At 37.6% G+C, this 26,857-nt stretch overlaps 2 protein-coding genes and 1 long non-coding RNA gene across 14 annotated transcripts; all 3 read right to left on the bottom strand.

The window, feature by feature from the left end:
- Positions 1-160: 160 nt before the first annotated feature.
- On the bottom strand, positions 161-1,807 carry LOC113326451 (cytochrome c6, chloroplastic-like). Its single transcript, XM_026574180.1, has 6 exons — positions 1,591-1,807; positions 1,318-1,495; positions 895-1,004; positions 733-764; positions 591-654; positions 161-459 (listed from the first exon to the last, which is right to left on the bottom strand). The coding sequence occupies exons 1-6, from the start codon at positions 1,660-1,662 to the stop codon at positions 316-318; spliced, it is 600 nt and encodes a 199-aa protein (XP_026429965.1). The 5' UTR covers positions 1,663-1,807; the 3' UTR covers positions 161-315.
- A 1,149-nt stretch (positions 1,808-2,956) lies between these two features.
- Positions 2,957-8,213, bottom strand: LOC113280513. Of its 8 annotated transcripts, none has more exons than XR_003325702.1 (8): positions 7,631-8,213; positions 7,135-7,231; positions 6,867-7,042; positions 6,624-6,686; positions 6,049-6,344; positions 4,667-5,822; positions 4,272-4,433; positions 2,957-3,379 (listed from the first exon to the last, which is right to left on the bottom strand). It is a non-coding gene; the product is annotated as an uncharacterized LOC113280513 (long non-coding RNA). The 8 variants fall into 8 exon arrangements; XR_003325706.1 differs by lacking the exon at positions 2,957-3,379 and having other exon boundaries at positions 4,022-4,433; positions 4,667-4,760; positions 4,844-5,822; XR_003325704.1 differs by lacking the exon at positions 2,957-3,379 and having other exon boundaries at positions 4,022-4,433; positions 4,667-5,636; positions 5,731-5,822.
- A 1,276-nt stretch (positions 8,214-9,489) lies between these two features.
- Positions 9,490-16,456, bottom strand: LOC113280492. Of its 5 annotated transcripts, none has more exons than XM_026529115.1 (6): positions 15,980-16,456; positions 14,465-14,977; positions 14,147-14,290; positions 12,636-12,876; positions 10,663-11,163; positions 9,490-10,191 (listed from the first exon to the last, which is right to left on the bottom strand). In XM_026529115.1, the coding sequence occupies exons 2-6, from the start codon at positions 14,963-14,965 to the stop codon at positions 9,749-9,751; spliced, it is 1,830 nt and encodes a 609-aa protein (XP_026384900.1). In that variant the 5' UTR covers positions 14,966-14,977; positions 15,980-16,456; the 3' UTR covers positions 9,490-9,748. The 5 variants fall into 5 exon arrangements, with proteins under 5 accessions (XP_026384900.1, XP_026384896.1, XP_026384908.1 ...); XM_026529111.1 differs by having other exon boundaries at positions 15,907-16,454; XM_026529123.1 differs by having other exon boundaries at positions 9,490-10,179; positions 15,907-16,436.
- Between the last annotated feature and the right edge of the window lie 10,401 nt (positions 16,457-26,857).

Raw genomic sequence — 26,857 nt, 5'->3', positions numbered from 1 at the left:
CAGGAGAATATAACTGGGTAGAGATGCACATTCTGTGCTTGGCAAATGCATGTGAGGATAAATTTAGAGATTTGTTTTCTCTATTGTTTGAGTATTTCATGTCTGCATTGCAAGGGTGGAATTGTTTGAGTATTTCATGTCTGCCAATAGAAAAAGAGGCTTTTTTTTTTTGGACAAAAAGCAAAAAGGCCATTTACTGTCTTATCATTTCATTCCAACAGTCTCTCAAAATAGTGGAGCTTACATATTAGTTGATGAAATCTACATAGAAGGGGCTTAACATTCATATTAGTCCAATCTTGCATGAGTGATAGGTTAATCTCCAGCTGAATTTTCAACTTTAGGCCAACCTTGAATAGCTTCCTGCCTGACAAAGTTGGCTAGTACCTTAATCTCTTCATCTTGAAGCCGTGCCCCAAATGTGCATTGTCCCCGTGGCGTGCATTTCTCTCCGAAGCCCTGCAAAAGACCAAAGACAAATTAAGTCTAGCTTTACTTTTGTTCATGGGTAAAAATACAATCTTACACAACTTGTTCAAAAACATTGAAAAAATAAAATAAATCGTAGATTAGCTGGTTGAATTACTCACGGGCATTCTACCGTTTCCGTAATATGTGATGCGGTATATTTCCTCTTCTGAATCGACTCCATTCCTACCAAAGGCAAAAAAAACTTAGCAACAACCATCACCACAAAGATGGGGAAGTATGTTTCTATATATATATATATACCTCTGTAGATCTTTTAGAAAGAGTGTCGCACCCTGAATGATTAACATGAGTAAGTTAGATTACATTGCTGGACATAAAAAGTGATGTCTGTAACTTGTGATAGGATATTTGAAATAAGTTTTGGGCTGAAATGGTAATTGAGTGGAGATACAAAATACTTACAGGCTGAATTATGTTTCCACCTGCATAATGGCATCCAATACAAGCCTTGTTAAATAGGTCTGCCCCTCTATGACTGTCCTTTGTGATAATAACCTCTGACCCGTGTGATACTGCATTGTAACTCAAATTATTAAGCAAAACTTGGAGAGTATTGACAATTATTTTCTGTGGTTTGAGCCTTTGAGGGCAAGAACATTGGTCAGAATGTACCAAAACCACAGCCAGCAAATTCGATTCAGATTTTATCTTAAACATGCCACATTATAGTCCATTTCCACAGCCTAAAAACTTGATGCTATGTAAGTTCGAGCAAAGCATCTTGATATTCCAATGGTGTCAAAATTATTTTTTGAGTTTAAAGTTTTTGGTAAAACCTATTGAAGAATAAGATAAGAAATATGTGGTGCATGTCAGGTGTCTTACATGGGGGATGGCAGAGGGGAGATAAGGCTACAAGTGCAGCCACTAATGGAGAAATGACAAAACTCTTGGCAGCTTGATGAACTTTAACTGATGATTTAGTTTTGCATTCTACAGTTCGCGTCTCCGAGGGATGTCCTTGTAGAGTTCTGTGATCCTTGACGTCGTAGCCCTTTTGAAACTATATGAATGCCAATTAAGTAGTAATTTACCCAAGCATTGCTCATAGGAAATACAGAGATAAATCTACACACGAGAGAGAACCATTATACTTACCTTTGTCGATGATACGAATATTGGAGATGGATTCTTGCAGCAGGCAGTATACATGATTGATAACAGCGGCATCTTCGGATTTGTTGTCTTAGCAGCCTATAGCTCTGGTTTGCAATGACATGTACAAGTTAAGTTGACAACAATGAGATTAATTGTTTGAAGACATGAAAATCTGGCAACACTGAAACTGGCGTGTAATTAGTCTACTGACTACTGAGAGGCCTCGTCCGAAGTGTCTCATCAGATAGAACAAAGGAATAATAATATTTGCACCCAACTTGTAAGTAAACAGACTGCACGTGTCATCTTTTGTGTCAATTCCTTCATTTCTGCTCGTAATCTCGCCGTACAGAAGTTAATACAGCATCACAAGGATATTTTTGTAGCTTTTACCGTTCTTTATTAGCATACTAGATTTTGTACCCGTGCTATGCTCGGGCATTTTTTTCTCTTTTAGCCATATTTTTGATTTGGTGTGATGTGCCTTCGCCTCGTCCCGTTGTGTATTTTTTATTAGGTGTCGTGGGGTTTTGCCCCACCCCATCACGATACATTTTTGATAAGGTGTGGTTCGGCTTCGCTTCGCCTTGCCTCACCCCGTCGTGATGCATTTTTGATTTGGTGTTGTACGGTTTCGCCCCGCCCGTCGTGATGCGTTTTTGATTAGGTGTGGCTCGGCTTCGGCTTCGCCTTGCCTCGCTCCGTCCCGATGCATTTTTGATTTGCTGTTACCCGGCTTCGCCCGCCCCGTTGCGTATTTTTTATTAGGTGTCGTGGGGCTTCGCCCCTACCCTTTGCGACACATTTTTGATTAGGTGTGGCTCGGCTTCGCCTCGCCTCGTCCCGACACGTTTTTGATTTGTTGTTGCACGACTTCGCCCATTCCCGTCGCGATACATTTTTGATTAGGTGTGGCTCAGCTTCAGCTTCTCCCAGCCCCGTCGCTATACTATTTTGATTGGTGTGACTCGGTTAGTTAGAGTGACTCGGCTTCGCCTCGCCCCGTCGTTTGGGGTTTTTTATTCGGTGTGGCTCGTCTTCACTATTTTGTGAAGGTGTAAGTCTGTCAATGGGTGAAATCCAGTTCCCAGAGAAGCACATGACGTATGGTGTGAGGTTTTCAAATATGGAAGAAAAAGAATAGAAAAATAGTTAATAGTGGTATAACTTACTAAATTTATGACTGGTGGCCCATTGGTTTGGTCCATATTAGATTCAGTTCATTCATTACTATCTGATAAACTCCCATCACACAAAAAATAATGCAGATTCTTGTGATGTAGAGCCTATTTCAATTCGTATTTGAAGAACTAAACAGATATGTAGAACCTATTAAATAGGGAAACAATGCATAACATTGTAGAACTGGCAGAATAATTGGACTGCAATAGATGAATGATAGTTCCACTTCACAGTGCAAACATTAAGAAACATGGCATTCTAACATATTGGCTGTCCTAACTAATTGAACTACCTCAGAAGTTATAAAAACAGGGAAAAGAACAAACTACTAATGTGTTATTCAAATTTCATAGTGTGTGCATTTCTTAATGAGCAACTACGCATCAATTCCAGAAACCACGTGGACATCATCACCGGAATCCGTAGTACGCTTTGATCTAGATGGTTGTTCATCGTCAGTAAAAATCCAGGAATCAAAGTACCCAAAGGAGCAACAATGTGATTGAGCAAAGGGATAAGCCGGGGCCGGAAGTCAGGTTCAGAACTCTATGCACAGACAACACTTGTCCAAAACTCAAGAAAATTCATGAACTTCCATTCATACTTCCTGCATTACATGAGAAAAAATTTAAGTCCAGCAACAGACTTGGCAGATCTAGGACTTCATATTTCTAAGTAACAGACACACTTTTAAGTTCATTTTTATTGCTCATTAAGGTCCAGAATGAAGCTGGTGATGATGGGATGAGTTTAATTTGATTCTTATGCTAGAACCTGTGTTGCAACGATACGGATACGGTATCCGATACAGGATACCAATACGTTACTAGGATACACCAACAAAAAAATGGTAATACGGCGATACAGAATGCCCTCAAAACTATCAGGATCTATGCCCTCATATATCTTAACACCTTGTCCTTCTATACGAAGAAGATAGGCTTTCACCCGAGTATAAGAACCAAAGAATATATAGTTACATATTGTACACTGGATTTTATTGTTTCCACCACCTTCGTCACTTTTTCCTTGTTTTTCAACATAATTCCAAAGGGGGTGTTGAGATTTGCGTCTTTTCTTTTTTTGCTCATAGTTGTATATCAGTATCTGGGATAAATAGGATTTGGGTATTCTACTGGTTTTGGAGGAGATAAAACAGAGAGAATTAGAGGTAATCAGATAAGTGTTGAGATTCAGAGGAGGAGAAAGTTTGGGATAAGTATTGACTGGAGGGGGTGATGACAGCTGGTGATAAATATCTAACTTTTATTAGTATTAAAGAAATATATGGACAGTTGTTGCTTCTTATCCAACTTTTGGTATTTTAACTGAAAAAAAGGATTATACAGTTGGTATTGGCCGTATTGGACGTATTGGATACACGTATCCATACAATACGTATTGATACGCCAAAAAAAGAAGTTTTGACGTATTGTTGCAACACAGGCTAGAACACAGCTCCTCCTGTAAAATTTAACCTAACATTTATAGTACCATACTTGTAGCGCATCCGTTCAATCTTCCTTCAACTTGTCAGGGATAATAGTTGGAGGTTCAGAAGCTCGTCCACATTCAACATCCCCCTACGAAAAATCATTGCATGAGGTCTATGTTACTTTTATCATCTACAACACCATCAAAGTCGGCAGTGGTATCTCAACCTTCAATTTGACAACAAAAAAATCACATTATTTGATCAATTTCGCGTACATGTTCAACCCCAAAAGAATTTCAGTTGGAAAATCATCAATTGCATTGTCCAGAACGTAGAATTAATAAGTAACCCAAGGGACAATGAACTAAAGTTACTTTAAGCATATGGCCCACTATTATTGCAAGTTAAGAGCAACTGTACATTATAAGCTACAAAATGAGTTTTCCGTCAAGGTCATACCTTTACCAGTTTGATGCTCTTTACGCCTGTATTGAGACCACAGCTTAGAAACAGTCTGACTGATCCACCAATCATCAATTAAAGCATTATCCATCTGCATTAAAAGAGTTAGCACATACCTTTCACGGAGATCAAAAGATTAAGTGAACAAAAATGCAAGTGCATCATTTAAATCACCAGCTCAGGCACATAATCCATCCCTTGGACACCTTAGATCAACTGGTTTGTCATTCTTCTCCAGATGTCAAGGAGAAGAAATTTTCCTAAATTACTTCTCTTCCCTATCATTGTCTTTGATGACCTTAGTATTGACACCTTCGTATGGATGCTCATCTCAGATTGTCGAAGTTTTCACCTTACGTTTCTCTTTCCTCAATTTTCATGAACAATACTCCATGGGAAGTGATATTAGGAGTTACGATATCTCTGGAATGGGAGTTTCACATCCCCATGAGAACACACATACATCTAATCAATTGGCAAACCTGGTAGACAAACATTTCAACATGAGGCTCGGGGACTTAGTATTCATCTAATATGAGCAACCAAGAAGTGATGTAATACTGGAAACTCTTATGCACCAGGAAGTCACGCCCAAAACCGAAGTTTCCAGAATCACATAGTATCTTGATTCTCACACTCCAACTCAGTCTCAACCTGAAATTTTGTCGTCACCTCACATCCTGATCCCGAACACGATGTTGCCATTGATTCAACTTGCCCTCGCAACTACTGCCAACTCTAATGTCCATGAAAAATTAAGAAGCCGGGATTATCAGCAGTAGCCAAGGTAAAAATAAGTCATAGACCGTAACTGCGAAAACATGAACCAAATCATACAAATCCAAATATAGAAAAGTTTCTTAGTGCCTGCCCACCAAATAGCAGGTGATACAGACTAATAAAATCCTTTACATTCACAGCCTCTAATACGTATATCAAGGCGCCAAAGCAATATTCATCGGAAGAACTTTCAAAAAAGACAATTGAGAATCTCAGTAGTTCATAGAGATGCAAAAAAGGAGACAACAATATGCATGGTGCTAAAGAAAAGCGTAAATCACCTGTAAAACCAATGATACCAAATAAAAATAGTCAAGAGTGCCTTAATGTTGAACTCCATCGACAATCCAAAATGTATTCCGGCAAAATCCCCCTGAAAGAAAAGATTCCATAACATAGTTAGAAAGTGACAGAAGTGCAGGCCATAAGGTTTTATAGTCCTTACAGGCTCTTAAAATAAAAACTTAGAAATTAACAGAAAAAAATGTTGTTGAAATAGGTGAACAGGCCATATAGCTGGGCCTATGACACCACATTTCTCTAAAAGTCCACCCCACAACCATATTCAGAAACGATGTAACACACTGTGCATTTAATACCTCAAGCCACTTTTATGGATTAATCCACTTGCCCAATCTCGACTAATACTTCCATCCCCCTGTACTACTTTCTACTCCAACCCATTTTCTTCTTCTTTTTAATACCAACATTCATACCTTCATCTCTGCACCAATTATCTCATCCTCCTAACTACCACCAGTAGAATTCGCTTCCCTCCACCATTCTCTAGCAAGTTTAGATTTTTTCTTCTTCTTTACTTTAACACGTCTATGTTGTCTCATCGGGTTTTAGTTCACATCCATTCCAGATTGAAAGGCAACATGGAAAGAGAAAGCTGTAAGATAGAAAGAGTTCGTTTGCAATCAAGAAACATAGTTATACAGGAAACTCAAGGAACATGACTCATATTCATGTGAACTGGTCAGAAGGAGCAGCCCATTATCTTTTCTGCTTGTTGATATGAGGTCTATAAATTTGATCAATAATCAAATTCTTATTCTTATGTACTGTTTTGTAGCGCAGATATCCCATGAATATTTCGATATCGGTTAAAAACTAAAAGTACCAGATTTAATTGTGACATAGAAATTAAAATTGGATAGAATTAAGAAACCTGAAGTTCATCAATATCTATGTTCTCACTGGATTCTCGATATCGTTTCTTCAATTTGTGCACCTGAAATGGAACACTTAACTTGTTAACACCTAATTTCCATATAACCACAGTCCCGAGTTCAATACAACATATATACTTATCCATATATGGTCCTTCAACAGAATTAACTCTTCACTTAACTTAAAAATCTCTACTTTCACATCAAAAAATTAACTCTTCACTTAAACTATTAATCTCTACCTGCACAAAAAAATACAACAAAAGGATACGCAGCTGCATGTGATGGATGGTGTTGCGAATGCAAGGTACTGGTGGTATTAGCCTAAGAAGGTGTTGTGTTGCTGATGGTGGTAGCTGTGAACCGCGGGAAGGGGCTTTTGCTGTGGCTTGAAAACCAAACAACAACTAAACCGAACCTGCGCGTTTGTTTCACGGTTCAAGTATTACAAAGAAAAAAAAATCAATAGCAAATCCATATCAATGCATTATCACCTGGAGTAAATCTTACCATATCTTATTCGGTCCATCATCTTAAAGATCATATCCATGTTAATGGTGCCATGACATCCAGCTGCGTCACTCATCACCACCTACATCCTGGTAATCTGCAATAAGCCTTGATAGGTAAGAATTTATGGATTAAATGTATTAGACCTTCACATTAATCCAGAAACTGCTTGATATTATTAGATACAACATTGAGCAAAATAGAAGAAAAATTCCTAGGTCTAGAGTTCTCAGAAAATTCTAAGGTTAGCTATCAATCAACCAGGGGCATTGATCACAATATACGATGAGAAAGAAAGAGATCAGAAGTTCAACTCTAAACCAACAAATTCAATGAAATTACTGTAAACCCATTCAAGCAATATTCATGAATCTAAAACATTATAAACAAAGCCCCAAATTTGGCATGTAAGAACCCTAATTTGGGGTTTTCTTAAAAACAACAAATCAAAAAACAAAATTTAGGTTTTTTTGCTGTATTGGAAATTGAATTCTACCTGAATAATTTGTGTAATCATCGAAAAAAGGTCTATTTGCACTTCCAAATCCTGTGGTCTGGAAAAAATCAATGGCAAATACCTAGAGTACAAAGAAAAATTAAAAGAAATCAAATCGATAGAAAATGTCAGAAGGATGATGCTCTTGCACATCTTTATTTGTTGACGTCGTTTGAAGATTAGGGCTAGGAAACGAATTAATAAGAATCAGTTTCAGCTGCTCTTCCCAAAACCAAACCCTAGTTTCTGAAATTCTTCAGTTCTCTTAACTTAATCATCAATCTTAGTTCTCCATAACCCTTATCTCAACAAACCCATATCAATTTCAGCTCCGATTCCACATATTTAGTTAGGGTTAGGGTTATATTTCAGCTTCTCAAGAGTTAGGGTTTACCAATACAGAACTGGATTTAGTTATTTGTCTCTTCTTCAAAAACCGCACCTACAAAATAAAACCAATAGCAGAAAAAACAGAGAGAATCGAGAAGAAGAAAGGACGGAGAAGAAAAGAGAATTCTTTTTTGTGCTGAATAGGGGAGAAGAAGGAAGAAGAAGAGTTTTTTTTTTCTTTCGATTTTTGTTCGTTTTCTTTTTTCGGCGATAAATAAACAAATTTCTTTATTTTGCGAGGAAAAGCCTTGTTTTTGCAATTGTGTGAGTGGGTGACGGTCACCGTGGAGCCTAAAGAGCTTAGGATTTTAAAGGAGTTAGATTTGGATACTACTGCAAAAGTTGTTTTTTTTTTTTCGTTTCTTTTTTTAATTTCTAGAAGTAAAAAATATCAGAAATTAGTAAAAAAATTTGAATTCCTAGGAATTGAATTCAAATCCAAAAATTAGCGTTTGGTCATGGTAATTCAGTTATTTTTGATTTTATCTTGGAATCCAATTCCAATGCAATGAAAATCTATCATTTTGGAGGGAATCAGGCTCCAAGGAATCTAAAATTTTGATTGTTTATTTATGTTGTTTGGTTCAAGGAATTGGCCATATTCCCCTAGAATTGGATTACCAAGAACTCAATTACTTGAACCAAATGCTGTAAGAGTTGAGACTGATCTTATATACAGTGGCCAAATACCAGACAAACTATCTTGGCAGCAATTCTTTATATTACAGATGCTACAACTTAGGCATTTGCTGCAATGATTGTTTATCTCTGACGGATCCTATATCCGTCTTAGAATTGCTTTCCCTGGGCATTTTACCTGGACATGAAACTTTATTTTGGAGACAGCCAAAATCTGTAACTTTAAATCATCATCGTACCACCATTCATAAAAAGTAAATAGCTATCACTGTGAATACTACCACAACCAAACTTGAATCATATAATCACCAGAAAAACCACTAGGTCCACAACTCAATGATAAAGGTTTTGAGTCAATAAGCATGGCCGACACCTGGGCAGACTCAGAATCTGTCGGCTAACACAATGTAGCTAATTGTACAACCCTAAATGTTCTCGAAGCTAGACGAAGCTCTCTGCTCTACATCAGATAAGAAAAATAAATCCAATTTCTGGATTATCAAGCACAACCAGAAGTTTAAGTGGATCAGAAGTTTCCCCACTTTATTTATCATGCCGACTCTTTCCATGACCTTTTCTCCTATCGCAGGTAAGCAAATAGTTGAATATTAGAAGACCACCAGCAAAATGGAAGTTTACCTGGAAAATCGCAGCACTAGAAATTGAGCCCTGAGAGGTCTCCTCTTCACAAATCACAATTTTTTCAAGATTTACCCAGCCTCGGAAGGGATCAGCCCATGCACCATTTTCTGCAAGTCACTGTTAAGTATGACCTACAAGTCTACACACAGACACACAGTTTTATAGAAACAAAAAATGATTACTAGAGAAGGATAAAGATAAACTGATTTAGCAGGAATAATGAACTAGGAAAATTCTGTCCTGGTGCCAACACTGTCCGCCCCCTCTCTGATCTATTAATAAAGTCTGGCTACTTACATTCAGAATTTATACTCTCTAAGGCACTCAGCCCTTGGTAAGAGAAGCTCATTTAAACTCATTGATCATTCCACAAAATTAAGTAAAAAAGATGGCTTTATATAGCAAAATGAAAAGGTTCAAATTTCCTGCAACTGTGAGCACTTTATATTATTTCGGTTCTTCAATACTGATTGAAGAATTTGAACGCCTTCTCTTGGGTTCACGATCCCCCAACTGCAATGCAAAACAGAGGTCTTCGTCGGAGCCGTTCCTCAGTGCTGACAGACTATTCGATTCGGAGGTGTTGTCTTGAGTCTCTTTTTTGTGCATAGGGGACGTATCAATGAAGTTGGAAATGAACTGGTGTTCTTCTATATTTGCTGGCGCAGTGTCGACCACATCTTCTATACGGAACTCATTATGCAAATTCACCCCTAAACAGGTTCCATCTTCCCTGGGAATTTGTTCAATATTGAAACCCAAAGGCTCAAATAAATCTTTCTTTTTACCCTTAGGTAATGTTCCTTCTGCAAGAGCAGACTCTCCAGCCATGGAATCTGCAATTGCTGCTAATGCAGTTCTTTGCTCTTGCACTGCTTCTGTATTCAAACCTCGAGAAGTAAACAAATAATCAGGCTCTATAGTAGAAGCAGGGTCCTGTTAACTCTCCTACAATCTTTTGGGGCATATATATAGATATCCAGTTGTAATTTTATCGCGTTTTGCATAATTCCTCTACATATAGGAAAAACCAAACTAGATGGCTTGAAACCCTTAACCCCATCAAAATGTGGTCGAAGTTCTTTAACATGATCATTCTGATGAACCATCAGTTTTAATGAAATTCCACCAACTTCTGATGGGGTTAATAAGCTTCAGAATGATCTGATTTATGTTGAGCGAGGATCTAAAGAGAAGGATAACATTAAAATTATCGGTCATTAAATAATTCTAGGTGGCCACACAGTGAAGTCTAATAATCATGCAGAATTGGGTCACACCTCTCCAGAAAACACTCAAAAGTCAAGTCAGAGTAGATTCAGTCCCAGAAAAAGAAAAACACTTGTTTTAAGAGCACAAACCTTGAAGTCCTTCACTGGTTGTTATCAGATCGAGTTCAAGGAGATCAAGAAGACGACCAAGATCAACTCCACTTGTCCAATTCTCAGGAGGTTGGCCAACTTTCAGCTTCAACCGCCCACGATTTGCTGTTCCACCCCATATGATTCCAATGGGCCTTGGCTTCTCATCTTTCTGGGCTGTTAAAAGGATGAGACTACCACTATCTCCTTCAAGATCGAAGGTTTGTTGGTTCTCACCCACAACAAGAAAATCAGTGAAGAAGCAAATCCCCTTCTCGTCATTGTACTCAAGTGCATAGGCGGTTATTGTCCCAGTAGTCAAGCCGGAGCTTCTTCCAACCTTCACCACTTGCTTCCCAATGAGGCTGTTGATTGGAGATTGCAAGTCTATAATTTTAACATCCCCAATCTCGCCTACGCCCTTCACAATTGTTGTCACATTAGAGATTTCTAAATCATCAGCAAAAGGAATGAAGGCCCCATCAGCTCGAACAAAGGTCTCTGCAATAGCAACGAATAAATCCGTGGGTCAGCTTAAGAAACAATCATTAGTAAATGACAATCTTTTCTACGATGAGGTTAACCTAAAAACTGTGATTTCAATCTGGCAGTTCTTCTATGGGTTTAGTAATTTGACAATTTAGAAACTATTACAATCAACTAAAACTCTACGAATTTATTCATCTTTCCACAGAAATAACGCTGAGTAGACCAAGTAAACATAAACCAGGGTTAGAACTAAGAAAGAATGTGAGCCCTAATTTCATAATATTTGTGATTTCACATCTGGCAGTTCTTCTATGGGTTTAGTAATTTGACAATTCAGAAACTATTACAATCAACTAAAACTCTACGAATTTATTCATCTTTCCACAGAAATAACGCTGAGTAGACCAAGTAAACATAAACCAGGGTTAGAACTAAGAAAGAATGTGAGCCCTAATTTCATAATATTTGTGATTTCACATCTGGCAGTTCTTCTATGGGTTTAGTAATTTGACAATTCAGAAACTATTACAATCAACTAAAACTCTATGAATTTATTCATCTTTCCACAGAAATAACGCTGAGTAGACCAAGTAACATAAACCAGGGTTAGAACTAAGAAAGAATGTGAGCCCTAACTTAGGCATTATAACCTCAAAATTAGTCCAAACTTCCATAACTATATAAAAAAACACCGTCACAAATATTATGATACCTGTAAGTACAATCTTTCTATTATGATACCTCTAAGTACAATCTTTCTTCCTACCAATGGCACTATAGGCTGCTTTGTTGAGCCCTAATAACTTCCTTACTTCGTTTGCAACAATCAAATTTTATTGGTCCCATGATTCCCATCAGACAAGCTTTAATTATCAAATACTACCTCTGTCCCTAATTAGATGACCTAGTTAAAATTTACTAGTAGATTTAGAAATGATTTATCTCTCAAACTATACAACGGACTTTCGTAAACTTTGTATCATCGGAAAGCATTTTAAAACACCTATCTAATGAATATAAATATGCTATCAAATTTTACATATTTCTTATAACAATACTAATCTATCACTCCACTTATTTATGGTATAGGTCATCTAATTAGGGACGGAGGGAGTACATTCGAAGTTTTAAGTTCAGAGTTTCTAGCTTTAAAAAGTTGTCCTTGGTGGATGGTCACAACAAGCCCAGACCACAGGAGCATGATTAAAAAATCTGAGGCAAGCACTTAGAATCAGCCTTCGGTTAAAATTCTAAACAACAGGAACTCCAAGGTGTGGTATCAACCTAAACTGCGCTCTTCATCAATTAGGTGTATCACTTGTATCAGTAAGAAACAAAAAGATGGCCCAGCTTCAGCCCAGAAGAAATATTGTTGAAACCAAGAATTTCTCAATCAACATACGCCTGTTGTATAAATTGCCTATGTTTTTATATGTTAAGCATACGATGCTGTGAAGGGTTTCACAACAAGTCAAAAAACTTACCTGGATTTGTTCCAGCGAAGGTGCCATACCAAAGATCATCTGTAATGAAAGATGTAGCCCTCTCCACTGCTCCCAGATACACCCCAGGTCCAAGGCTGGGAGGCAATGGATGAAACATCTTTTGATTTGGGTAGTCAAGATCAACCGCTACATGCCTATTTGTCAAGAATCCAACTTGATGGTTGCCTGTACGGCTCCTTACTATCGCACCTAATGTTCCATATGTCTCTTGACTTGCAACCTAAAGCATCAACAATAAATTTAAAAGATATATACAGTCCAAAAAAGTAAACAAGAAAGTAACTAAAATCCTAAAATACACCACCCTGGAAGATTGAATTCAACAAATGATCACAAACCCGACCCTCAGATCAATATGTAACCATCAAGGTCAAAATAAGCAAATGCGATAAACTAACACTGACGGATTCTAATGTTACTAGTCTCCAAAAATTAACAGTCAAATCCTATTTAACTTGTTCCTAATGTTGCTTCAGTATTTGTGTACTTATATCGTAAAAAATAAATAAACTGCTTATGGGAAAATCGTTTGATAAATAGGTGACATGCTAAACATTTTACAGCCTCCCAACTAGTCCCAGTCTGTAATGGCATACCTAGATTGTGGAAGTATACATAGGAGAGAAGTAGGAGAACATATTAACATCCACAGATAGCCAATCACCCTATCAAGATTAGACTTCAAATGATGCTATGTTAGACATTAGCCAACTGACAAGTTACCAGATATTTCATTCATGCATCATGTTATCTACTTACATAGTTACATAGTGAGTTGCAATCAGATAAACGTATTTTCAACAACTTGGAATGTGCAAAAACACTGATGATACAGGAGACAATAAAGCAGCTTGGGATGGAGATACCTGACCAGGGGATTTTAGCTTAACTATGAGGAAACTGAATTGCCTTCAGGATTTTGATTATTTGGAAATACTTCAAAATATGTCTGTATGCAAAAAACCAATAACGCTTCGGGAAGGTAATAGCCAAAATAGGATCCATTTCATTTTTAGGAGATTTCTTACTCGTGGAAGAGCTCCAAGGAGTACAGGGGTGAAAATAATCTTCTGATGGGTAAAGGTGGCAGGGGGTAGTATCAAGATCACTAAAATGATAACTAACTAAATTAAAATATAATAAAGGAAAAATAAGATGGAATGAAAACAGATAAACAATACCATAATTGCTAACATGGCTCCTTCATAGTGACAAACTCATACCTATAGGCTACGCTCTAGGACCTACAGGACTAGTAGTACACGGAGGGTAAAACCTTACAGCAAAAGCAAACATCCCGATGAACAGTAAGGTAACAGATTTGACAGAAAAGATAACTAGTTCAACACATAGTTCACTAGATGCCAATTTCCTCTATAAAGCTGGTTAAAAATAAAATGCGTCCCTCAATCAGTGAACCCTGTGAATATTTGTGTGTCAAGAAAGTGGGACAGATAGTACGAAGCATTTGAGGGTTAAGCAAGGATTACCTGGGAACCTGAACCAATACAGAGATCGCTTCCTCGTAAGCCATCAACAAGCTCAGTGTACAATTGTTCTTTGGGGGTTTGTGCAGGAGCACCAAAGTATGAGAACTCAACAACGTCTACATCACACCATACGCCTCCTGGCCCCTGCACATTGACTTCAAATCATTTCCAACTTCCGGAAAATATAAGCAAATCCTCCTTATCTCTAATTCACAACGAATTGAAAGATACAAATGATAAGAGGGAAGAACGAGTAAACACATGCTCGCCATCATACATAATGAGATGCAGAATAATACCAGTACATACTGCTCTTACCTCAAGGGCAGCCGGTAAACACTGGATGTGGTTGAGCCACTGCCTATGAACTTTCCGGGCAACAAAAACAAGAATAGCAGGTATATCTGTCAACGTACCCTTGCGGATCCGAAACCCAATTGCGGTGCCGAGACTATAACGTCGCAAGATCTGGCTATGAAATGCCCTTATTGTCATCAGCTCGAGCAAACTGGTTGCTTGCTTCCCCGTTGGTAAGCGATCATGTGTTTCAGGCAGTACCCCTTTCTGAAGATTCCCGAAATAGTTTGCGCGATCTTCAGCAGCTCCATTCAATCGACTGGAATTGGGCCATGAGAAGTAGGCAGCATTGCTTTCAGAGTGCTGACCAGCTGATGCAAAGGCTTGAAGTGGTGGTGGACTTGCTGATGGTAGGTTTGGATGATAACAATAATTCCGTTCCATGTCTAGAGCCGATTCCTCTGATTGTGTAGAACCCGAGTGTCGCGCCCCCCTTAGTTCATAAGATCCGCTCTTCCCCATTATCCAGTTGGCCTAAATGAAAGTCAAAATTTCAAAAATAAATTAATTAGCATACCCAAACTATCAATAGTATAATTCCACACGATTGACACTCAAAACTACATATAGTTTCTATGCATCACTTTTGTTCATTCTTAGAAGTTTGCAATAAAAACAAGAATGTCCAAAACAGATTAGGAACACTGTCTGAACCTGCTGAATTTACGGAAAGAGATTAAACATGCCAAGATTATCTTGCAGAAGAAATGCAATCACATGACTTGAGCTCAAATGGTGCAAAAAGAGCAAGAAGCCAAAGGTTTTAGGACTTATTACTATTCAACATGAGATGTGCCCAGAAGGAAGTCATCATCATCATCATCACGCATAAGAATAAGACTTAGTATAAAACATGCACAAACAAGCAATACCTTCTCAAACCAAACCAAACAACAACAGAGAAGGAATGATTGGGTAGAATAAATAAATAAGCAATCATAGCTACAAACCACAAGTAACCACTTTTTTATTTACTTTGTTTTTTTCTCAACTTAGCATAAAACCCGCTTCATGCTTGCAGAATACATTAACCCCAATATTCTACTTATGTGTATTAAATGATAAAAGGGCAAAATCAGCAGCAGCAACAACAGTAAAAAGAAACAAAAAAAAATTGAAACCTAGAAAGTTTAACAAGCATATACCCTTAAAGCAAAACTCTCCTGAAGAGAAACTGAAACCCCCAACACAGTAGTAGTGACAAAAACAAGCTTCAAAAATGAAATTAAGCATCACACACTACAAATAGGTAGCAACACACATACACAAAATTGAAAAATCCAAGTAGATCAGCAAAAAAAAAAAAAAAAAAAAAACAAGTAGAACCCATACTGAAAAAGGGGAAGAAGATAAGGAAAAAAGCAAAACTGATGACTTATGAGAGAGAGAGAAAGGGAGCTCACCTAAAGAACAATGGGGAAAGCACTAGTACTGAAGAAGAAGAAGAAGAAGAAGAAAGTAGAGTAACAAGAAGACCTTGTTGATAAGTATGATGGCGATGCCCTAATAGCACTCCTACTACTACTATTACTAATAGTAGTATCAACAGTAGCAAATGAAGGAGGAGGAGGATGAGGAGTATTCCAAAATTGCCCCCCATGTGTCAGATCGGAGCGGGAATCTCTTCTTCAACAACAACAACAAGAATTGACAGCTTGCATCAATTGCAGAAGAGTGGTTGTTGTAGAACAAATCCATCTAATCTAATCTAATCTAATCTAACCCTATTTTTTTCAACCTAATTTAATTTTACTACAAAACCCCACATTTAATTTTAAACATTTCTTTGGAGAAATCACTAATCAAAGACTTGATTGAGGAGGAGGAGGGAGGGATATCCAAAAGAAAAAAAAATGGAAAAAAGAACTGCTCCTCAAATTTCTATTACTAATCAAAATTGTCAACAACTCTTTGTAATAAATATACAAGTATCTTTTCTTTTCTTTTTTCATTTGTAATTTTTTCATTCTTTCTTCTTTTATTTTTACCTTGTTGTGTTATTTTTGTGTAGCTTGAGATGAAGAGGATTTTTAATGGAGGGGCAAAGCGAAGGGGCCCCTACCCTACTACGACAAGGACAAATTAAAGAAAAGGAAGAATAACGGGGTCCACTAATATTTGCTCCCCAAAAGTTGCACACTTTTTCTATTTTTTTATTTTCTTCAACATTTCCTTGAGTCGGTCTTTCTGAAATAATTCAAGTCAATCGAGAGGTTTGGAAAAGGTTAATACGTCTCCTGTTGCCAAGAGCCGTATCCATTGTGACAGTTTTTACAACAGACTGACTGAGCTAATATATTGGAATCGGAATGCTCTAATAGGTTGCATTTTCTTCGGAAAGAGTGGTTCTTATTAGTATCATTAAGTCTTTTTTCGTAATAGTGCCCCCTCCAATGATTCGTTACAATTACATTAAGGAAATCGGTGCACATATTGTGTCAGATATATGGACTTATATTTGCACCTATCTGTAGTTGTTGCTAAGTTGCAAGGCTTGCCAATTTATCCGCCGCTTGGTTCGTTTTTCATATACGTGTGTGAGATAGTGAACTGTCCCAATTATTATAGATGGTCTTGTATTTCCTTTATCATGTTATGAATGATCCATTGTGCTTGTGAGCTTTCCTTCTTCAGCAGTGTCAGCGGTGTTGCCGAGTCCGTTTCAAAGTGGATTTGGGTCCAACTTTGTGTAATGGCCATTTTGGTAGCCAGTAGGAAGGCTCATGTTTCTGCTACCAGTGTCGTTGCTATCACGATGGGTGATTCCATAACCATTACCACCCTTCTTTTTGAGTTTCAGCATATCCATCCCGCTCTTTCGTTGGAATGCAGACGTTGCATTTTTCTGCATTTTTTGCATTTGTGGTTTCCTCGTAAACTGATTTTTCTTATTGGTTTTCATTCTCAACTCTTACAGAGAATGGAAAGAAAGGCCAAGGGATGGATGACAAAGTGTCTCAACCAATCAGGTAGATGGCTCCTCATCAATTCATCCATGATCCCAGCGGCAAACCATGTAATGCAAACACATCAACTCTTAGTCCAGAGTTTAATTGGGCTACAAAAAACAGCAACTTCCGGTTCTACTAAGATCGGTTACCAATTATAAGGATCGGTCACACAACCACTTATGATCGGTCACACCAATTACCAGAATCAGTCACACCAATTACAAGGATCGATCATACCATCTCATGGTGATTACTTAGGATCGGTTACACCAAATTAATGGTTTGCCAATTGGGGTTCCGACAATGAGATTATGTTGTGAGGTTATGTTGTGTTTTGTGGTCCAATTAACTCTTGACTAAGTAGAAGAGCTATGTGGAAGGTTTGCTGCGGGAGTCTGGATGTTGTTGTTGTGGACTTTTGCATTCCTTGTGTAGTTGCAGGAAATCCTACACTACACCCCTCATATGATTTCATTATTACTCAACTCATTTTTAGATTTACACTCTTAATTTTATTGATCAATCTTTGAATATTCTTACAAGAAAAGATAAAGGAATCAAGAATGACCTCTGCTTTAGACTTTCTCTCTCCTATTTACTTGTTTCTTACTCAAAAAAGATCTCCCTCTTTCCTTTACAACTGAACGACTATTTATAGGGAAATACATAGTGGATGACAGCTAATCTGTCCTTTATTTTCGGATATGACTTGCGAAATTCTCGCAACCTTACAAATCTTAATCTCGCAAACTCTCTAATTTTCGCAGGACCATCACATCTTTCTCATGATTTTAGCTGACGTCGTTTATTATATCATTTCTGAAATTGTTCTGCGACGCTGTTGTGTTGTGTTGTTGATAATTTCACTAAGATATTATTGTTGCGAGATTATGATCCTACATCTTGCCTCTTCTCATATCTTTTCTACGAAGTAGAGAACGATGTGATAAATGCCGCAGCTGTTCATTTCTTCATATTCTGCATTTATCACACATACTCTTTCTTCCATCTATTTCTTGACACGTCTTTTGTAACCACTGCTTTTTAACCGCTTATATCTTTTCGTATTAATCGTGTTTATCTTTTCGAGGAAAAATTCCCTCTATATATATTCTTTCTCACTCTCTTTTTCTTTCTTTTTATTTTCTCTGCAACTTCATCGTTCTTCTGCAAATTCCGTTATTGCAACTTTTCTTCTTTCTTCTTCAATCTTTTTAAGTTCTTCTTTCATCTTCATACTATTTCTTCTGCAGATCTTCATCGTTCGTAATTTTCTTCGAAATAATCTTCCTGCTAGTGTTTTCATGGATTCATCAAGGTTAGTTTTCTTTTTTCTTCTTTATGGGTTTTGCTGAAATTGATCTTGTTTACTGCCTTATTTGGTGTTGTTTATGTGATTCCCATACTATTGTTATTTCAGCAAAAGCGCCTCCAACACTAAATTTACAGTTCATAACCCTAACATTCCCAAACCGCAGCATAAGGTTGTTGCGCATAAAAGAAAGTCTGCGAATGAGAAGGTAGTAAGAAACATTATCCTTTTCTAATAACAATATTGTTGCCTCTGTTTCTTATCTGGATTGTAATTCGCAGGGTGATAAGGATGTCAATAAACCTCTCAAGAAATCTCGCCACCTTAAAACTGTTCAAACTTCTGTTCCATTCCACTTACTTATCTCTTCTAAATCTCCTGCGACATCTTCGCAAGATAAACCTTTATCTCCAATTCGCGAAAAAGCTGCCTCAGACTTTATTTCTTCAGCTGACTTTTCAATGATTGAAACCCCCCTTGTTGATCCTTCTGTGAATGAAACTTCTTCTCTTCCTATTGAGAATGTTTCTCAACCTTCTATCACTGCCAGTTCTCTACCTGAGTCTCTTTCTCTTTCGAAAGAAACCGTGGAAGGAATGGATATTTCTTTCAAAGTTTTATCTGAAGTCCTGGATGATGGCAAAAAGTCTATTGATCCTATCAAGTCTAATGTTTGCGAAATTCTGAGCAAGCATTTAGGTTCTGACAGAGCTGCTTCGCAGATAGCTTTGGAAAAAGAGCGTAATGCTCTTCGTCTCAAAAATCAAAAGCTTCAGAATGTTTTGTTGGATCTGATAATCTTCGCAAGAACAATGATGAATTGAGAAGTATGATTTTCTTATCCGTGTCTTCAATTTGCCTTTTTAATGGTTTTATCCTTCCCATATTTAATTATCCTTGAAATCCCTCTTTCGCATGTTAAGCCTTAATCCAGAAACGAATAATGGAGAGATATCAATTTGAATCTGCTGTTGAAGAAGCCCGTGTTGATAAAGAAATTTTGATGGATCAATATAACCAATTAGATAACCTCTATTCATATTCTCTTGATCATATAAATAATCTTACCAATGAAAATACCCAATTAGTTCAGAGACAAGATTTATTAAGTAATGAAGTATCTCGCCTTTATTATTATTTAACTAAAGCTAATTTAGGGATGGAAACTTTACCAGATGAGAATAAAACCTTATCTCAAGAGAAGCGAACTTGTTTAAACAAGATGGCAATATCTTCGCAACAACTTAGCATTCTTCAGAAAATATGTGATGACCAAGAGCAATCTCTTCGCTCTTTGAGAAATGAACTTAAAGAAGTAACAGAGTCATCTATCGCTGAAAGAGATACACTCATTCAAGGTAGAATAGCTTTAAGTGTAACGGTGAATCAACTTAAAGAACAATATTCCAAATTAGAAGAATCTTATTTTTCTCTTGTTAAGAAAAATGCCTTTCTTATTTCGAAAGAGAAAAATCTTCAGTCTCGACTTAAAGGTTTAGTTGGAGATAAATTTGATGACGCAATGGACCATTGGGAGAATAGTTGTCTGTCCTTGATTCAACACCTTATTTCGCAAAAGGAAGGTAGTCATAATAGTTTGACTGCCTTAACTATCTTTTCTTTGTCATATTTTTCTGAGTTCTTCGTCTTATTGAAATTTTGTATTATATCTTTTGCAGAGTCTGAGAAGAATCTTCATATCTCCATTTCTGTTTTGGAGGCTAAATATGCAAAAGTTCGCAAAGAAAATGCATTGCTCGTCTCTGCCCTTACTGGTTCTCGCGACCGAGCAGAAAGAAGACTTGATTATCTTGCTTATTTTAAGGATATTCAAGATAGGAATCATCAGAGAGCACTTCTTCGTCAAGTTCATCTCCAGGCTGAAGTCCTTGTAAATGATATTTTATTGTCCAAATCTCTTCCTCCTACATCAATTGAACCTTTGGAAGTAGATGATGATGAAGTTCCTCGTCCTGCTGATAGTGATTATGATTATGAAAGTGGTGCAGAGGATGATCTCTTGGAAGGTGAAGAAGAAATTCTTTCTAAGGAAGCATCTGCTGGTGTTAATCAAAATGAGAAAGAAATCTCTCCTGAAGAAGTAATTGCTGGCGATAATCAAGGTGCTAGTCAAGGCGAAGATCAGAACCTAAATGAAGGAGAGGCTTGCGATAATGAAAACATTGGCGAAGAACGTCTGTTATCTCCTGCTACTGGAATTAATACTGAAGCTTGAGCTTCTTATCTAGTTTTATCTTCTTGAATTGTCTTACTTTTATCACTTTTGCGAATAATATTCTTCAACCAACTTTGGAATCAATTTTTCCTTTTAGTATTTTGCTGACGAGAAAGATAATGTTTCTTGTTTATTGATTCCCATACTTGCCTCTCATTATCTTTCTTGCAAAAAATAATCTGTTACGAATACTTATAAATATTTTGTATTATCATGTGGTCTTATTTTGCCTTCCTAATTAAAGGTCTTATTATGCTACCTCTTGTCATTGCGAAAAAATCGAAGGACGTCCTAGCACTTTCATGAAAAAACCCATTGATATTTCCTTAACTTTTTCTTTTGTATTATGGCCTCTTCAGGAATGTTGCGACAATATGACAGACCTAAATATTCTTGCGAAAATAAAGCCCCATGACAGTGTCGTCTTGCGACGAAATCGCAGGACGTCTTCATACTTTCATGCGAAAACCCATTGATCTCGTCTTATCTTTTTCTTCTGTATTATTTCCTCTTCAGGATTGTTGCACAAATATGACAAGCCTTAATACCCTTGCGAATAAAAAGCCTCATGACATTTGCGTCTTAAGACACTTATCAGCTCCCTAATGGAGGGTGCCGCCCTTATCTCCCCCCTGGTTGCCCTTTCAAGGAGGCGTACTTCTGATGAGTGCCAAATATTGTATATATTTATCCCTTTTTGTTGGCATTTAACTCATCTTTTATGCATTAATTCTACATTTTATCCCATATTCTGTATTTTCATTGTTTTCAAGAATAAATATTTTTATTAATTAATTTTGCATTTTTAGGTAATAAATAAAGTCTGGATGACTTGCGGAGCAAAAAGAGCAGAGAAGTAGTGAAAAGCCGGGAGAAATCACCCAAGGAAGCCGCGAAGAATGGTGCGCACAACCTCATTTTCTACACACAAAAACGCCTCCGTTCTCAGCCATCAGATCAGCTCTCAGAAGCATCCGACGGTCGCTCCTTCATAGAGCATCAAAATCTGAAGTCTCTGCCAAGCACCACAGCGCTGAAATTCCAAGCCTTCAGATTAGATGGTAGTTGAATCCAACGGTTGCTCCCTTGCTGTTCATCAAAGTTTGATATCTTCGCCTTACACTACAGCACCTAACCTAATCTAGCACCGTTAGTTTCGTTGTATCACTTCATCCGACGGTCGCTCCTCTCTTGCCTCCGCATCACCGTCCGATCTACCTACCAGCTCCACATCCCACGGCTAATCTTCGCGAAACATCAAAATCTTTATCCCTGCCTCACACCTTAATACCCAAATACCTAATACCCTTCTTCCCAAAACATTCGACCTCTCCTCCATCACTTCTCCACAGCAGAGCCTTCCCCTTCCACCAACTCCACAACTGCTCTACCGTACCACCATGTATGCCAAACCACCCTCTTCCCCGACATCACAGACGCCACCATCTCTCCTAACTGTCAAGTTAGTTCATCCATTTCACGCCTCTCACTGATGGCATGTGAACTCGAGGAACTAGGTTGATAGCTATGATTCGACGCAACAGAGACATGGAGAAGGAGCAGAGAAGAAAGAGGAAGGATGGGTCAGCGATTGATTGAAGAAATTGCGCCATCAAAGTAAGATTTTACGAAACCCTAATTTCTCAATATTTGGGATTTTTATAGAAAACCCTAATTTCTGTTAGGGAGAGCATAGGGAAGCTAGAGTAGGGAGATGAGTATGATTGAATTAGGTGAATTAGGTAAAACCGAACCCTAATTGTACTGTTTTTAATTTGGGAATTTTTTTTGGGTAAAACCCTAATTGTGTCTGTGGACTATAAATTGAGGGTTGTGGGTGTGTTGTAAAGGTATGCTTGGAATAGCCAGCATCCAGGACTTTCATGTCCTGTTAATGTTTTTAATTTCAGTTCAATTTCAGTTATGTTCATGTCTACTATGTTCTGTTGATGTTACTGTTAATCCTGTTGCTCCCTGTTAGTGTTAGTTTATCATGTTAGGTTAAATTAATTCTTGTTTATGTTTCTGTTAATGTGTTTATTTTCATATCCTGTTGATGATCCTGTTAATTTGTTAATGCTCCTGTTATGTTAAACTTGCTGTTAGTTTGATGGAATGCTAGGCTAGATACCTTTGAAGCATTGAACTGATTGTGCAATGGAAGAAATCAGTGCTCATAGCAAGCTGATTATCTTGCCATTCCATTTTTGTATGCTTAGGATGCAATGTGTTGATTGAGCATTGGGAGAAATTACTGCTCATAGCAAGCTAATTCTCTTCCCATTCTATTTGTATGACTGTATTCTTCCCTTGGCCTTGCATTGTCACCACTGATAGCTTCTCATCTTCCCTGCCCTTGGCTTAGGCCTTGGTTCACTTCCATTGTTGTTGTTTAGTTCTTTGTTGTTAGTCATTGTCTTGTTTTATTTACTGCATTGCCTTTGCTTTATTGCCTTGTTTTCCCACTGTTTTCTTCCTTGCTTGTGCTACTGCTGCTGTTGCTTCCCCTGCTGTTGCTGCTGTTGCTGCAGCTGCTGTTGCTGCAGCTGGTTAAGGCCTAAGTCCTACTGCTGCTGCCTTTTCCCTGTCTGCTGCTGCTGCAACTGAGCCCAAAGCTCACTTCAACACTGAGCCCAAGTTCAGTTCATTGAAACCAAAGGCTAAAAGCCCAGGTTTAATCCCAAGGCCCAGTGCAGTTCACTTTATAAGACCAAAAGCCCATCAGTCCACTGAACTTAACCAAAGCCCAGGTCATAAGCTACAAAGCCCAAGGTTTAGTTCACAACCAAAGGCCCAGAAATAGGTTCAGAACAAGAAAAGCCTAGCTTAACCTGAGGCTCATCCAACTGAGCCCAAGGCTCAGTTCACTCCATTGAACCCAAGTTCAATTCCAAGCCCAACAGTTCCAAAGGGTATTCAAAGCCCATTGATATTCAAGACCCTTTGGTATTCAAAGCCCATTAGCAAATTTAGAACCCAAAATAGCTAGAAACTACAAAACACACCCAGTCTCTGTGGATCGACCCGTACTTGCACGAGCTATAACTGACAACCGTGCACTTGCGGTATTACTGTAGGCCCGCGTTTTCATTGCGCTTCATTTTTATATACCCATCTTTGAGGCCTACCAAGTTTTTGGCGCCGCTGCCGGGGATTGGTGCTGTGTTTTTCTTGTTGTTTTATTAGCTATTTTGTATTTCATTGCATAGCATTTGCATCTGCATCTGCTTCACTTCATTTGCTGTTGGACCTGCTGTTCTGAACCTGTTTTTCCTCTGCTGGGACGCCACCAAGGAAAAGAACCAAAACCCAACTGGGTTTTTGCAACAATATCAGAGCAGCTGGGCTGTGCTAAAAAGGTAAGTCTAAACCCATTCCATTGAGAGAACCCAACCTGTGGGCTTCCAAATTTCTTTAATTGTGGGCTTGTAATAATTAACCCAATTTTTTGGGCTTTTTATTTTTCTATTTTGGGTTTGTAATAATTTATTTGTGGGCTTGTTTGTTTAATTTTTGGGCTTGTGTATTTAATTTTTGTGAGCTTGTTTAATTTGGACTGGTAATTTGTATTATGGGTTTTTAAACCCAGCTGAGCTTGTAACCGATTGTGGGCCGCAGCCTTCCTTCCATTCCATTAGAGGACAAACAGTGGGCTTGCTCCCATTCAAAAACCAAATTTTATTTTCTTTTTAAAAAAAAAAAATAAAATAAAATAAAAAACCAAAAACCAAAAATTTCTCCCATAAAAACCAAAGTTTTCCAAATGTTTCCCAAAAAAAACCAAAATTTTTCTTTTTCCCGCCAAAACCAAATGTCTCCCGACAAAACCAAATTTTTTCCAAAAAGTCCAATCCCATTAAAAACCAAATTTTCTTGTAGATAATGTGTTAGTTAAATTTCCTTTTGTATATATTTTGTGCTCATCCATTGTGACTCCGAATATGTTGGAGTTTTGCCTTGGATAACGGAGTTTTAATTCTGCTTTCGCCGAAATCGGGTATTCTCTCTCCTTTTACTCTACTCAGCATGTCCCTTTCCATATGTTGCATTTTAATTCTTTCCATATTTTGAAACATTGAGGACAATGTTTAGTTTAGGTTTGGGGGTATAGAGTAGATATCATGATAATTTGCCATAATTGAAAACGAACTCCTTCTTTTTGAAAAAATTGAAAAATTCCAAAAAAAATTAGAAAAATGATAAAAACATAAAAATGGAGCTCATTTACCTTGAAATGTTGACTCTTGTGCAAATATGTAATTATTAGGAGTCTTAGTCTAGATATTTAGGCACCCTGATTCTAGCACAATTCACATAGTGATAAGAAATTTGCACGCGCACGATCTACCAATACATGTATGGCCTCGATCTTCAAGGTGTTTGATAGGAAGTTACGATTGCCAATCACTTTAGAATACTGAACGAAACTTGACTAGCTTGTTCTTTGGTTGGTTGGGATAGAAGGTGGAGGTTACATTAAGAAAGACAACCATCGAATTTAACTGGGTGCATCAAAAAGGGCTACCTCTTGCAAAGTGTCATGTAATCTTTTGTTTCCTTTTGTATATGTATCAAAAGTGTTTCTTTGTTCAAAAAAAAAAAAAAAAAAAAAAAAAAAAAAAAAAAAAAAACGATGTATATATTCAGAAAAAGAAAAAAAAAAGAGAAAAAAAAAATATCAGAAAAATACAAAAAAAATTCAAGTATTTATCAATTCTATCATCTCTTGTTCCAAAAATAAAAAGAGAGTAGTCAATGTAAATAAGAGTCATGTAAATAGTCATTTTGTTGTTTCATTGTAATAAGCAAGGAGGGTGTATGCCATTGATGTACAATGCGAGTAATTGTGAAATACCTCCAACTCATTCACAATTCTCGTAAAGTCCGGACAGCTAGCTAGATTTCGACCTCAGTTCTTAGCCTGAGAAACTATCTTTTGGTGATTAGTAGTCATAACTTCAGATCTTTCTTTACACATGTGTAGATACACTTTACACTCTTATCACATGTCTTTATTTGTTATCAGTGCTAGGATTGTGCCTTTGATAGCTAGATTGACATCTCCATTTTGCTGTGAGCTTAAACTGTTTTGCACATGTCACATTTGATGGAATATGAGCTCATATTTTGTCCTTAGGTTTTGTAGGCACACCTCTGGTAAACCTTCACGAGACTTCACTCGTCCACTAGGGACACTTAGTGGTTTAAAAGGCTTAGTGCATACGCTAAATGCATTCGAGAGACCAGCGACAGTGGTATAGTTAGGATTTCCTTAGTTTTGTTTTACTTGAGGACAAGTAAAATTCAGGTTTGGGGGTATTTGATGAGTGCCAAATATTGTATATATTTATCCCTTTTTGTTGGCATTTAACTCATCTTTTATGCATTAATTCTACATTTTATCCCATATTCTGTATTTTCATTGTTTTCAAGAATAAATATTTTTATTAATTAATTTTGCATTTTTAGGTAATAAATAAAGTCTGGATGACTTGCGGAGCAAAAAGAGCAGAGAAGTAGTGAAAAGCCGGGAGAAATCACCCAAGGAAGCCGCGAAGAATGGTGCGCACAACCTCATTTTCTACACACAAAAACGCCTCCGTTCCCAGCCATCAGATCAGCTCTCAGAAGCATCCGACGGTCGCTCCTTCATAGAGCATCAAAATCTGAAGTCTCTGCCAAGCACCACAGCGCTGAAATTCCAAGCCTTCAGATTAGATGGTAGTTGAATCCAACGGTTGCTCCCTTGCTGTTCATCAAAGTTTGATATCTTCGCCTTACACTACAGCACCTAACCTAATCTAGCACCGTTAGTTTCGTTGTATCACTTCATCCGACGGTCGCTCCTCGCTTGC

This window comes from Papaver somniferum, chromosome 1, assembly GCF_003573695.1.
Source record: "Papaver somniferum cultivar HN1 chromosome 1, ASM357369v1, whole genome shotgun sequence".
Taxonomy (NCBI): domain Eukaryota; kingdom Viridiplantae; phylum Streptophyta; class Magnoliopsida; order Ranunculales; family Papaveraceae; genus Papaver; species Papaver somniferum.
This window is presented reverse-complemented; position numbering and strand designations above follow the sequence as displayed.

What these genes read in the sequence shown, in the direction of transcription:
- LOC113326451 (XM_026574180.1), bottom strand. Translation starts at nt 1,662, where the DNA reads ATGCCGCTGTTATCAATCATGTATACTGCCTGCTGCAAGAATCCATCT. An exon ending in TCCCCTCTGCCATCCCCCAT is followed by an intron (nt 1,005 to 1,317) that starts GTAAGACACCTG and finishes GTTACAATGCAG; the next exon opens with TATCACACGGGTCAGAGGTT. An exon ending in GTGGAAACATAATTCAGCCT is followed by an intron (nt 765 to 894) that starts GTAAGTATTTTG and finishes TTAATCATTCAG; the next exon opens with GGTGCGACACTCTTTCTAAA.
- LOC113280492 (XM_026529115.1), bottom strand. Translation starts at nt 14,965, where the DNA reads ATGGGGAAGAGCGGATCTTATGAACTAAGGGGGGCGCGACACTCGGGT. An exon ending in CTTCGCTGGAACAAATCCAG is followed by an intron (nt 11,164 to 12,635) that starts GTAAGTTTTTTG and finishes TTGCTATTGCAG; the next exon opens with AGACCTTTGTTCGAGCTGAT. An exon ending in AACCAGTGAAGGACTTCAAG is followed by an intron (nt 10,192 to 10,662) that starts GTTTGTGCTCTT and finishes TTACTTCTCGAG; the next exon opens with GTTTGAATACAGAAGCAGTG.